General features: G+C 46.1%; 1 protein-coding gene across 1 annotated transcript in view; it reads left to right on the top strand.

Annotated features, from left to right (window-relative positions):
* Window positions 1-13,978, top strand: part of man2c1 (mannosidase, alpha, class 2C, member 1) — a 66,035-nt gene that overhangs the window by 33,643 nt on the left and 18,414 nt on the right. Inside the window, exons 13-18 of the mRNA XM_055662648.1 lie at window positions 288-411; window positions 1,997-2,118; window positions 3,959-4,044; window positions 7,159-7,320; window positions 9,716-9,798; window positions 13,286-13,380. Coding sequence (XP_055518623.1) covers window positions 288-411; window positions 1,997-2,118; window positions 3,959-4,044; window positions 7,159-7,320; window positions 9,716-9,798; window positions 13,286-13,380 — 672 coding nt within the window. The remainder of the gene's footprint in view (window positions 1-287; window positions 412-1,996; window positions 2,119-3,958; window positions 4,045-7,158; window positions 7,321-9,715; window positions 9,799-13,285; window positions 13,381-13,978) is intronic.

The raw sequence follows: 13,978 nt of genomic DNA, 5'->3' as shown, positions 1-13,978 counted from the left end.
AAGACGCGATTCGTTTTTTCCAGAGATGCTGTCTGACCTGCTGAATTACTCCAGCTTTTTGTGCCTATATAAGAAGTTAGCAGTTGCATTTGGCACATCTAGTGACTGAGGATCGACGCAGCAACGGATTATGCGTTAGTAGAGATCTACGAGAGTTCAGTTAATGGTTAAACTCAAGCAAAGTCTGGCAATGTTTGGCCACCTTTATCTTATGCATTAGAGGCAAAGTCATGTTAGAAAGGTCAGCCTTTATGGTACGTGGTACTGATGGATATTTTCTATCTCAGGGTGCAACTGTCCACTCCAGACACCTTCTTCTCCGCACTGGAAGGTGACACCACCATGCTGTGTACCTGGGCTGGCGAGCTCTTCCTAGAACTACACAATGGCTCCTACACCACCCAGGCCAAGGTGCGTGCTCTTCACTTGTGCGTCCTTTGCAACTCCAGTGTCGATCATTCTCTAGTTCCCAAGGCCAGGCCATGCCAATGCTAATTGATTGAATTGCAAAATAAGTGTGCTACTGCCTCAAGAGTCAAGAGTGTTTTAGTGTCATATGTCCCAGCCAGAACAATTACATTCTAACTTGCAGCAGCTCAACAGAATATGTAAACACAGTACACTATAAACAATGTAATAAACGGAAGAAAAGTTGTGTGTGTGTGCATGCATATATATATGTGTGTGTGTGTGTGTGCATGTATATATGTGTGTGTGTATACGTATGTGTGTGTGTGTATATATATATATTCAGAATCAATGTTGTACGTGTACAAACAAAAAGAAAAAATATAACATTTTATAAAAATATTAAAAGTGAATATGTGTGTGTATATCTGTCTATATGCGCACACACACACGCACGCACGCACACATACCACCCCACCTTCCCCCCCCCCCCCCCCCTATGTCGTTCACAGCTTTGGAGGTGGTAGTCTTTAATAACCCGATGGCTGTAGGGAAGCAGGAAGAAGCTGTTCCTGAACCTGGACATTGCAGTTTTCAGACTCCTATAGTTTCTTCCCAATGGCCAGAGTGGTGAGGGTCGCCAGTGTTTCTGTGACAGATAACATCACACACACACACACACACATGCACACGCACACACACACGCGCACACACGCACACACACACACACACACACACACACACACACACACACACACACGCCATGCAACCACCTTTCTTCCTGTTGCCATGATTTTAGTGTACATTGTGTTAATATTTAACATTTAATCTGTGTATTCACTTATAATTTAGTATCTTTGTGTAAATAGTTCACCATAACTATTGATGAACCGGTCAATCATTTAAATTGTTCTTTCATAAAAGGTGCGGCTTTTTTCCTGGATGAAATTTACAAAGTTCAGTATTAAAGTTAAACCAAAATTGTCTAATTTACCCAGTGAGCTGGCTTTGGGTCTTTTGGTGTCATTTAAAATGTTACCTGTAGTTCCCCAACTCGAGGCTTCCGCTGCTTGTTCAGAGCATGGAATCACATACTAACATAAATTCCAACAAATATTAACAAAGAGAGGGCAGCAGGTTTATTTCATGATTGAGATTTTTATTTAATGCTTTGTGTCCGAAAAGTTTTTGGGGAAGAGAAAGTGCAGATGAAAATGAATGGGCTAGAGATGAGGCAAGACATTGGGGAGCTACAACACGGGAACAGGACCTCAGTCCGAGTCGGCGCCAAATATTGGCTGCACTTTTACAATAATCCTGCATTTTTTTATTCTCCCCACTTTCTGATTAACTCTCCCAGATCCCACCACAGTCCCACACTCCAGGGGCAATTTACAGCCGCCAATTAAACTACAAACCCACATGTCTTTGGGATGTGGGAGGAAACTGGAGCAAACCCACACTATTACAGAGAGAACGTGCAAACTCCACATGGACAGCGCCCGAGGTCAGGATTTCACCTGGATCTCTGGGCTGTGAAGCAGTGGTTCTACATTTTCTTTCATAAATTCTTTTTCATTTGCTTTAGATTAAGAAAGGTAATCGTAAATGTGAATGCATCCTCCGTAGTATCGAAATAGTGAGCAGCCTGGCTGCCGTCCAGAAGGATGGGTTTCAGTATCCAAGCTCCCAACTGCAGCAACTGTGGAGGTAACATTTATTCCATGAGATTTCATTTGAGTTTTAATATACACACCTGGATGCACAGAGTCTCTTGCCCAGAGTCGGGGAATTGAGGACCAGAGGACATAGGTTCAAGGCGAAGGGGAAAAGATTTAATAGGAATCTGAGGGGTAACCTTTTCACGCAAAGAGTGAATGGAACGAACTGCCAGATGAGGTCGTCAAGGCTGGGACTATCCCAACATTTAAGAAACAGTTAGGCAGGTACATGGATATGGACAGGTGGGACTAGTGTAGCTGGGACATATTGGCTGGTGTGGGCAAGTTGGGCCGAAGGGCCTGTTTCCACACTGTATCACTCTATGACTGTATACATCTCTTTTAGATTTCTCGATGACATGTCAACATCTTAGTTAAGTTGCTTGTAGTTGAGCTCTTGCTCAGGCTTTTTGTAACCGTATGTTAGTACCGTGGCACAGATGAAATACTTAGTCTTACCTCCATCGCCCAATTGGACGCCATAAAACGGGTGTCGGGGGTTACGGGGAGAAGGCAGGAGAATGGGGTTAGGAGGGAGAGATAGATCAGCCATTATTGAATGGCGGAGTAGACTTGATGGGCCAAATGTCCTAATTCTGCTCCTATCACTTATGACCTTATAAGATATTTGTTTAAATCCCCCATTATGTAGGTCATTCTCAGTGCAGCATCTCCTCCCACCCAGCGTTGTACTGTTTGAATATCCATCACTCTGCTCTCTCCTCACATTTGTTAAATGGTCATAATCGTGATCGGTAATAGTTGGGAGCCCAGAACCTAGTCTCGGGGATGATCCACTAGTTACATCTGTCCAGTGTGATTTATTCCAACCGTGTCCATGTTCATAGTCTCCTCCCAATACCATCAGCCACCACCTTATTGAATGCTTTCTGGAAATCCAATACATTACCATATATATATATATATCTCCATATAACAATTACAGCACGGAAACAGGCCATCTCGGCCCTTCTCGTCCGTGCCAAACACTTATTCTCACCGAGTCCCATCTACCTGCACTCAGACCATAACCCTCCATTCCTTTCCCGTCCATATACCTATCCAATTTATTTTTAAATGATTCTACATCTACAGGATTCCCTCAAAGACCACCAGCAAATGGGCCAAATATGACTTTCCTTTCACAAATCCATGTTGATTGCATTAAGCTTCTCTAAATGGCGAGTTCTTCCTTGATTATAGACTCTATAATCATCTTCCAGTCGGCAAATTTTAAGATGGCAGATTATAATTTACCCCATTTTGTCTCCCCCTTCTTTGTGTTTTTCCAAACCGCTGGCATCCTCTAGAACTTAAGATGAATAAAGAAACGCTTGATGTAGAGAGCGTTGGAATAGATGTGTTTAAGAAGGAACTGCAGATGCTGGAAAATTGAAGGTTGACAAAAATGTTGGGGAAACTCAGCGGGTGCAGTAGCATCTATGGAGCGAGGGAAATAGGCAACGTTTCGGGCCGAAACCCAAGGGTTTCGGCCCGATACGTTGCCTATTTCCCCAAGGGTTTCGGCCCGAAACGTTGCCTATTTCCCCAAGGGTTTCGGCCCGAAACGTTGCCTATTTCCCCAAGGGTTTCGGCCCGAAACGTTGCCTATTTCCCCAAGGGTTTCGGCCCGAAACGTTGCCTATTTCCCTCACTCCATAGATGCTGCTGTACCCGCTGAGTTTCTCCCATCATTTTTGTCAACCTAGGGATGGAATAGATCTCTTGAGGAGGAGTGAGTGGGAAGAGGTTTCAATACCCCAGTAAATATTGATATCAACTGGGTGGGTCAATTCTATGTTATTGAAACAGATTCTGACATTTCACAGACTATTGCTTCTTAACCAGTTCCATGATGTACTGCCTGGCACCTGTATTCAGTCTGTCGTGGAAGATGCTGTCAAGTACTATGAAGGTAAGGCCACTCTCATCTTGTGCAGATTTGCCCAATCATAGTTATGGCAATCCGGGCATTTTTTTGGTTATTTGTTGGGAATATGTCCTATTCCTGTTGTGATTGCTTGCATAAGAAATGTTGCCTGTCCCACTGAGATACTCTAGAACTTTGTGTGTATCAACATTACATTTTCCAATTTGAAGTACTATCCCTCTACCCCTTCTCTCTTCCCTGTGTTCCCACATCCCGACTGCACTCTTCTGCCTCTCTTCCTCCCAGCAACTCCCTCTTTGTCCCTCCGATCCAGGTCCATTTCCACCTATATCTCTATCTCTATCACTCATCTTCTCCTCTTATCTGACACTCCTTTGCCTCCTTTTCACTTTTGTCCCTTACTCCACCCTATCTGTGAATCAACCCCCCCCCCCCCTCCACCTGCATCCAGCTATCACTTGTCAGCTGACACCCCAGTGGTATGAATATTGACTTCTCTAACGTCGTAACCCTTGTTTTCCCTCTCTCTCCATCCCCTCCCCCTTCCCAGTTCCCCGCCCACTCTTCCTGTCTCCGACGACATTTCATCTCTGTTTGCTTTGCTGTCACCTTCTCCCAACTAACAATGATCTATTCTACATGTTCCTTGATCGCCATTCCCTTTGTCCTGTTTTCACACCTTACACTTCCTTATCTATACACTTACTTACCTATGTAGCTCCCACTCCCCAGACATCAGCCTGAAGAAGGGTCCCGAACCGAAACAATACCCATTCCTTCCCTCCGGAGATACTGCCTGTCCCACTGAGTTACTCCAGCATTTTGTGTCTATCTTCAATTTAAACAAGCATCTGCGGTTCCTTATTACATATCTTGTCTTGCCCTCACCACTTTTCCAGCGTTCTTCCTCCTACTACAATCAGTCTGAAGAAGGGTCTCGACCCAAAGCGTTGCCTGGCCATTCCAGTTGCCGCCTGACCCGCTGACTTCCTCTAGCACCTTATATTTTGGTAACGATTCTAGCATCTTCAGTTCCTTGTGTGTCTCTGGTTTAATATTGCACTTTATATGGGTGAAGATTTCATATGGAGTGAGATAGGGAGATGGTGAAAATGTCGGGGCACCTTGACACAGTAGCTGGGGTGGGATTTCAAGCAAGAGCCTGCGGCGTAGCTGAATGCAATGGCTTTAGCCTTACAGTGGGGAGATTGCAGATTATCCATGAACGGATGCTAATCATGTCTGCATTATTTAACAGACTTTCTGCCTCTGACTCTGAAGGTGGTGAGTTCAAATCTCATTTGAGCAAAAAAATCAAATACTGATTGTGGAGCTGTCTTCTCAAATAGTTGCTCGGGTTCACTTTTGATGTCTTTGGAGACTCTTGCGTTTTGTCTGCCCTCTGAGCTTGGCATCAAAGGTCCGACAGAGCTATTTTGCAGGACAACATGGGAATTACCTCTAGAATCCTGATGAATATTCATTCCCTCAAGCAATATCCAAGCAGCTTATCCGATCAAATATGCTGAGAGAATGGAGCAGCTGGGCTTGTACACTCTGGAGTTTAGAAGGATGAGAGGGAATCTCATTGAAACATGTAAGATTAGTAAGGGTTTGGACACGCTAGAGGCAGGAAACATGTTCCCGATGTTGGGGGAGTCCAGAACCAGGGGCCACAGTTTAAGAATACGGAGTAAGCCATTTAGAACGGAGATGAGGAAACACTTTTTCTCACAGAGAGTGGTGAGTCTGTGGAATTCTCTGCCTCAGAGGGCGGTGGAGGCAGGTTCTCTGGATGCTTTCAAGAGAGAGCTAGATGGGGCTCTTAAAAATAGCGGAGTATGGGGAGAAAGTTGGAACGGGGTACTGATTGGGGATGATCAGCCATGATCACATTGAATGGCGGTGCTGGCACGAAGGGCCAAATGGCCTACTCCTGCACCTATTGTCTATTGTCTAAATACAAAGTTCAGTTTAGTTTATTGCCACATGTACCGAGGTACAGTGAAAAGCTTTTTGTTGCGTGCTAACCAGTCAGCAGAAAGACAATACATGATTACAATCTGTCTGAAGAAGGGTCTCGACCCGAAACATCACCCATTCCTTCTCCCCAGAGATGCTGCCTGGCCCACTGAGTTACTTCAGCATTTGGCGTCAATCTTGGCATCTGCAGTTCCTTCTTGCACATGATTACAACCAATCCATTTACAGTGAAAAAGAACTGCAGTTGCTGGTTTATACCAAAGGTCGACACAAAATGCTGGAGTAACTCCGTGGGTCAGGCAGCATCTGCGGAGAAAATGGAGAGGTGACATTTCAGATTGGGACCCCCTTCTTCAGACTGATTGGGGGGAAAAACTGAAAGTATAATTTAAAAATGCATTTCTTTAAGAAGTCAACCTGCACCAAAATGGAGAGAGACTGAATCACAGGACAAGAGTGTTGTCTACATATGTAAAATAATATGAAGGCTATTAACTTTCATTTATATAGAATTTAGGAGGACATTTTCACAGATACTTTATTGAATAAAACTTGACACTGAACTAAGAGAAGGGTTTGATAATTAATATAGTTTTTTATTCACATTTGAGCTCAAGCCGTGGTTGTCGATGTATTGTTAACCTCTCACTTCCAGCAGTCTGTGCGTGAAGTTTGATTTCCCTTCTTGGGGATTTTGTCGGCAAGGATTTAGGGGCGGCACAGTGGCGCAGCTGGTAGAGCCGCCACAGACTCGGGTTGGATCCTGACCTCGGTCGCTGTCTGTGTGGAGTTTGCACGTTCTCCCTGTGACCCCTTGGGTTTTCTCCGGGTGCTCCGGTTTCCTCCCACATCCCAAAGACGTGCGGGTTTGTAGGTTAATTGGCTTCTGTAAAATATGTGTAGCTGGTGAACGAGAGAGTGGGATAACATGCAACTGGTGTGAACATGTGAGCATGGACCTGCTGGGCCGAAGGGCCTGTTCCCATGCTGTATTTCTAAACCAAACTAAGCTGAGGGCACTGCTTTAGTGAGGCCATGGAGGAGACTCTTATCGGTTTCTGTTTGTACCCAGCACCTGACCCGCGTTCACTGAATGAGATTACTCTTTTCTTTCATCTGACACTTTTTCTTCTTGCCTTTGTTCATTGTTTGTAGAAATTCAGAGCAATGGAGACAAACTTCTTAAAGAGGCCATTCAGTGTCTCCTGGGTGGATGCGTGCAAGAGACGGGGAGAAATGTCAACGTGCTCAACACCCTGCCGTGGGAGCGGACGGAGGTCATCTCAATGCCACGGTTGGAGGGCGAGGAGGTTCTAGGTATGTACCAGTGGATGCCTTAAAGATACAACCTCTGCTTCAGCTAGACATGTACAGTAATTGTCCTTTACAGTATAGAAACAAAGAACTACGGATGCTGGCCAATACACAAAAGGACACAAAATGCTGGAGTAACCAAAGACCCTATAGCGAGCAAGATGGTCCACTCGGCGAAAAAGACGTAGTACGGTCACTGGCAGATTCATGGGTCATTTTCGGCCCCATTTCGGTAACCGGCTTCCGTCTCCGCACCAAAGATCCCGTAGCGGAGCAAAGATACTAGTGCGGAGACGGAAGCCGGTTACGGAAACATCCTCGTAAAAATAAAAGTTCTTTGGTAAAAATCTTCTCTTCATTTTCAGAATTTTAATTTATTAACACAAACTGTTCCCCCGCAACGTTGATTACACTGCAAGTCAGGTCGGGTTACTGAAATGGATGAAAAAAAGGCCCACGTTCCACTCCGTTGCATACTACACGTCAGCCCATTGCATTTACAAGGAGTGGTCTATCTTGCTCCGCTATAGGATCTTTGGGAGTAACTGTTTCAGAGTAGACATACCCTGAAGACATTTTGCATTGGAGCAGTCAAAATGTAATAAAAAAGGAACTGCAGATGCTGTTTTATACCTAAGATGGACAGAAAGTTCTGAAGTAACTCAGCGGGTCACACAGCTTCTGTGGAGAAGATGGATAGGTGACGTTTTGAGTCGAGACTGTTCTTCCATGTATCTCCAGAGATGCTGCCTGACCCACTGAGTTACTACAGCACTTTGTGTCCTTTAAAGGCCAGATCAAGATTTGGGTGATCCTATTTCATATTTGTTTAATATTTGATCAAGTCACTGAAGGAGACCCTGTTTTTGCAGCAGGGGCTCCATTTGACTGGGACCCCATCTCCTAGGGGTGTTCTGACATGATCAGCTTCTCCGTACAACAAATCCATGCTGCATCTATCAACAACTCAATCTAAATGGCAATAGTTCACAATACAGTAAAACTCTGATAATCCACAGATAGCTGGAGTAACTCCGCGGGACAGGCAGCATCTCTGGAGAAATGGAATGGGTGATGTTTCGGATCCCGAAACGTCACCCATTCCGTCTACCCAGAGATGCTGCCTGTCCCGCTGAGTTACTCCAGCTTTTTGTGCCTTATCTTCGGTTTAGACCAGCACCTGCAGTTCCCTCCTGCACATCTCGTCTGATAATCTACAATCTGATTGTTGAGAAATAATGATGGGTGAATATCTGGCTCATTGTGCGATGATTCCGTCAGTCACGTGAAACTCACTGGAGGCCCGCCCGATCCTGCGGTTAGTTATGTCTCTCTCTCGTCCCGATCCACCTGACTGGCAGTGCTGTGCTTCCCATGCTGACTGGAGTGTCTTTTCCCTTGGGAGAGAGGGCTGGAGGGCACTTCATTTTCCCAGGATTGCTTTTCCACTTTCACCCCATTGGCACTGTGCCTGCTCAACAGTGCTAAGGCACCAGATTCCAGCTCTCAAACCTACTCACACATTGACTAGTTTCCTCTGACCTCTCTCTGCTGAATTGATCGCTCCTCAGGGCTTGGTTCTGGAATAAATCCAAATACTAATATACCCTCGCCTTCAGCGTTCACCAGCATTTTGTCTCATCCACACTGCCTGCTTTTCTCATTCCAGCCTCTGTTACAAGACAGTATTCGCTTCTTTTGTTCAGTGTAGAGATGCAGCGTGGAAGCAGGCCCTTCGGCCCGCCGAGTCCGTGCAGACCAACAATTACTCGTACACTAGTTCTATCCCACACACTAGGGACAATCTACAGAAGCTGATGGATTAACCTACAAAACCAAACGTCTGGAATGCGGGAGGAAACCCACGCGGTCCCAGGGAGAACGTGCAAACTCCGTCCAGACAGCAACCATAGTCAGGATCCCAGGCGCTGTAATGCCCCTGTCCCACTTAGGAAACCTGAACGGAAACCTCTGGAGACTTTGCGCCCCACCCAAGGTTTCCGTGCGGTTCCCGGAGGTTGCAGGTGGTTGCCTGAGGTTGCAGGTAGTGAAAGCAGGTAGGGAGACTGACAAAAACCTCCGGGAACGAACCGCAGGGAAACCTTGGGTGGGGCGCAAAGTCTCCAGAGGTTTCCATTCAGGTTTCCTAAGTGGGACAGGGGCATAAGGCAGCAACGTCTCTGCCTCCCAGAAAGAACTCCCTCAGAGTTCAGCTGAAATTATCCACGTGCACCAGTTCCAAGTTGATTGACGCACTTGCGAGATGCCGAATTACGTTGTTTTTTTTTTCACACATCTGTTGAGCACTTCATTGTGATGGATACTCACGCACGTTACAGCATAAGGGAGCAGAGAGCAAGTTTTGTGATACTGCAGTTACATTCTATGTCATTTGCAGCCTTGATAAAGGTGCCCAGTGTAGGATTTGCCACCGTGACCAGCCCCATGGTCCCACCACATCCAGTCATTGTCACTGTGCAGGTAATTATGACATAACTGGTTAAGACACTTCATTCTATCGAGAAATATCTGCGTCCTTTCTCTCACCAGCGTCGCCCTGTGTTGTTACTGCTTCATCTTTTATTGATGTCACGTTAGAACATGGAATGTGGCAGAAGAGTTACTCCAGCTATTTGTGTCTATCTTCAGATTCAGATTCGGACAATTAAAGTTGAATCTGAAGATAGACACAAAAAGCTGGAGTAACTCAGCGGGGCAGGCAGCATCTCTGGAGAGAAGGAACGGGTGGAGTTTCGGGTCGAGACCCTTCCGGGTCTCGACCCGAAACGCCACCCGTTCCTTCTCTCCAGAGATGCTGCCTGTCCCGCTGAGTTAAGGCCCTGTCCCACTTTCCCGAATTACTCACTAATTCTCCCGAGTTTTCCTCTTGATTCAAACTCGGAGACACCAGCCGTAGGTACCCGGGGCTATTTTTTTTAACTCGTGGACATTTTTCGACATGCTGGAAAAAAACGTCCCGACTTACCTGATGCCCTGTGTACCTACGGCTGGTATTACGAGCCGCTACGAAATATCTACGGACTCGCTACAGACTTTCTCCGAGTTTGATTCAAGGAAAAAACTCGTGACTATCTCGGGAGAGTGGGACAGGGCCTTAACTCCAGCTTTATGTGTCTATCTTCGGTTTAAACCAGCATCTGCAGTTCCTTCCTACACATTCCTATACATAGAACGGAACAGGGCAGGAACGAACCCTTGAGCCCACGTTGTCTTTGCCCAACCTGATGCCAGGGTAAACTAACCTCTGTACGCATGTGATCCACATTCCTCCTTTCCCTGAATATTCATGCGCCTATCTAAAAGCTTCTAATATCCAAAATGCCCCCCTTCGTATCTGCCCCCTCCACCATCACCCTTGGCAGTGCATTCCCGGCCCCCACCATTCAGACTCCAGTCCTTGACTCCATTAAAGTAATGGGCGGTCACGGTGGCGCAGCGGTAGAGTTGCTGCCTTACAGCGAATGTAGCGCCGGAGACCCCGGTTCGATCCCGACCACGGGTGCTGCCTGTACGGAGTTTGCACGTTCTCCCCGTGATCAGCGTGGGTTTTCTCCAAGTTCTTCGGTTTCCTCCCACACTCCAAAGACGTACAGGTTTGTAGGGTAATTGGCTTGGTAAATGTAGAAATTGTGTAAGATAGTGTTAGTGAGCGGGGATCGCTGGGCGGCGCGGGTCCGATGGGCCGAAGGGCCTGTATCCACACTGTATCTCTAAACTAAACTGCATTAAAACTTCATAGAATCCATTAAAAAAACAACTTGCCGCAAATAACTTTGCCCCTCTCATCTTGAAGTTAATTGTTGACAGTTCCACCCTGGGAGGGAAGAGGCTCTGACTGCGTATCTTTGTTCAAGGGGGATGTGTTGTCTCCCCCTTTACTAATCTCATACTCACTTGTTTGGTTTTCTCTTCCCTTTCTATTAATGTGTGAATGTCTCTCAATTCCCTTTTGCCTCTGTGGGTTTCTGCATCTTGCTGCTCCCCTCGCTACTTTAATTTAGGTCTTAAACTTGAACAAAGGCAGCTACTTGGGTACGAGAGGAATAGTTTGCTAAAGTCATAGAACTATAGTCAACAGGCCCTTCGGCCCAACTTGCCCACACTGGCCAGCATGTCCCAGCTACATTAGTCCCACCTGCCTGCGCCTGGTCCATATCCCTCCAAACCTGTCCTATCCATGTACCTGTCTAACTGTTTCTGAAATGTTGGGATAGTTAGCCACCTGGCAACTTGTTCCATACCCCCACCACCCTTTGTGTGAAAAAGATACCCCTCAGATTGCTATTAAACCTTTTCCCTACTCTGGGAAGTAGACTGCCCATCTACACAATCTATTCCTCTCATGATTTTATACACCTCTGTAAGATCACCCCTCATCCTCCTGCGCTCCAAGGAATAGAAGAGACCCAGTTTACACAACCACTCTGGGAGGTGAATCTGAGAATTAGATTCAATGTTACAGTGGTAGGTATTTCAATATTTATTTTATCCTCCACAAAGATGCATCATATTGAATAAAAAGGGCCCCAGTAAAAACCATCATTGTCTCCACAAGGAACTGCAGATGCTGGAATCTTGAGTAAAACACAAGGCGCTGGAATAACTCAACGGGTCAGGCAGCATCTCTGGAGGGAATGGACAGCCGACATTTCAGGTCAGGGCCCTTCTTCACACTGGAGTTTGAAAAAGAGTCCTGACCTATAACATCACCCATCCATAGATGCTGCCTGACCCACTGAGTAAGCTGAGCACTTTGTGTTTCACTCTGTTTGTGGCTAACTAAGGAAAGATTATGTTTGATTGAAATAAAACATGCAGGATAGCATACAGCACAGAAACAGGCCAACTCGTCCATCCGACCAAGTTGCCCTATCTAAACTAGTCCCATTCCTGCCTTATCCCTCTTAACCTTCCTCTCCACGTACCTTTTATCTCAAGAGAAACAATTGCTGGATGAAGTTATAGAACTAAAGACTTGGGAATCACGTGTAGCTGATGGGGGCAGCATCTGTACGACTGGATGCTGGCTCATTAAGTACTGTCAAGCACATTGTTCTGGACTGCAGGGGAATCGAGGGTTGGGGTCAACCGGGAAGTGGAGCTGAGGCCAACAATCACAGACTTGATCCAGAACTACTCCTGATCCCGTTCATGATATTCTCTCGATGCTCTTGCATCTCCTGTCATTAAACAGCATCTCACCTTCTACACGTGTTTGATTTACGCATTTTTTTAAATAACCAACGTGATTAATTAACACCAATACCTCATTTACCACTGTATTGTCGAAGTAACACACTTAAATCTATGCCTGTGTAAATGTATAATAGACAATAGGTGCAGGAGTAGGCCATTTGGCCCTTCGAGCCAGCACCGCCATTCAATGCGATCATGGCTGATCATCCCCAATCAGTACCCCGTTCCTGCCTTCTCCCCACATCCCCTGACTCCGCATTTTTAAGAGCCCTATCTAGCTCTCTCTTGAAAGCATCCAGTGAACCCGCCTCCACCGCCCTCCGAGGCAGATAATTCCACAGACTCACCACTCTCTGTGAGAAACAGTGTTTTCTCGTCTCCGTTCTAAATGGCTTACTACCACCACCATCGGGAATATGTTTCCTGCCTCTAGCGTGTCCAAACCCTTAACAATCTTATTTCTTTCAATGAGATTCCCTCTCATCCTTCTAAACTCCAGAGTGTACAAGCCCAGTGCTCCATTCTCTCAGCACTTGCCAGTCCCGCCATCCCGGGAATTAACCTTGTAATTGACGGGGTTTTGAAGGAAACGCTGCTCTTCAGGAAGGTAACCTCGATGTAAAACGCGAGGTGCCTCGATGTGCTTTATCCTCATCCTACGCTCCTCCCTGGTTCTCTCACTCCCTCTCCCTTGCTCCTTGCGTTGTGTCCATGTTGTGTTTACGTCTGTGCATGTTTGTTCCCGTTGCAGGAAGGTGGCTCTGTCACCATGGAGAACGGGATTCTCAGAGTTGAATTTGACTCATTAGGCCGCATGACATCACTTTTGCATTTACTTTACAAAAGGTACATTATTTATTATAAAATATTAACTGTGAGAACAGAAGCCAAATGGAATAATTGAATCATTCTCCAAACCTTGGTTGAAACACGTTTCCATATTGGCCCAGAGACTATTAACATCACAGAAATGCTATGGACTTTTAGCGTGAGTGTTAGCTTGGTAACCCCACATCAGAATTGCTCCAGAAACAAGAACAAAAGATTTACAAGCCAGTAGAGTTACTGATTGCCCTGCCTGTTGGACACTGTTTCACCATGGAATGAACCCCAAGGTTTTCCACCCCAATAATTATGTCACAGTGGGGGTGGCGCAGTGGGGCAGCGGTAGAGTTGCTGCCTCACAGCGCCAGAGTCCCGGGTTCGATCCTGACTACCGGTTCTGTCTGTACACAGTTTGCACGTTCTCCCCGTGACCACGTGGGCTTTCTCCGGGTGCTCTGGTTTCCTCCCACATTCCAAAGACATGCAAGTTTGGAGGTTAATTGGCTAGTGTAAATTGTCCCCAGTGCGTGGGATAGTGCTAGTGTACAGGTGATCACTGGTCAGCATGGACTCAGTGGGCCGAAGGGCCTGTTTCTAAACTAAACATACATAAAAACAG

Source organism: Leucoraja erinacea, chromosome 36 (assembly GCF_028641065.1).
Source record: "Leucoraja erinacea ecotype New England chromosome 36, Leri_hhj_1, whole genome shotgun sequence".
In the NCBI taxonomy this organism is placed as follows: Eukaryota; Metazoa; Chordata; class Chondrichthyes; order Rajiformes; family Rajidae; genus Leucoraja; species Leucoraja erinaceus.
This window is presented reverse-complemented; position numbering and strand designations above follow the sequence as displayed.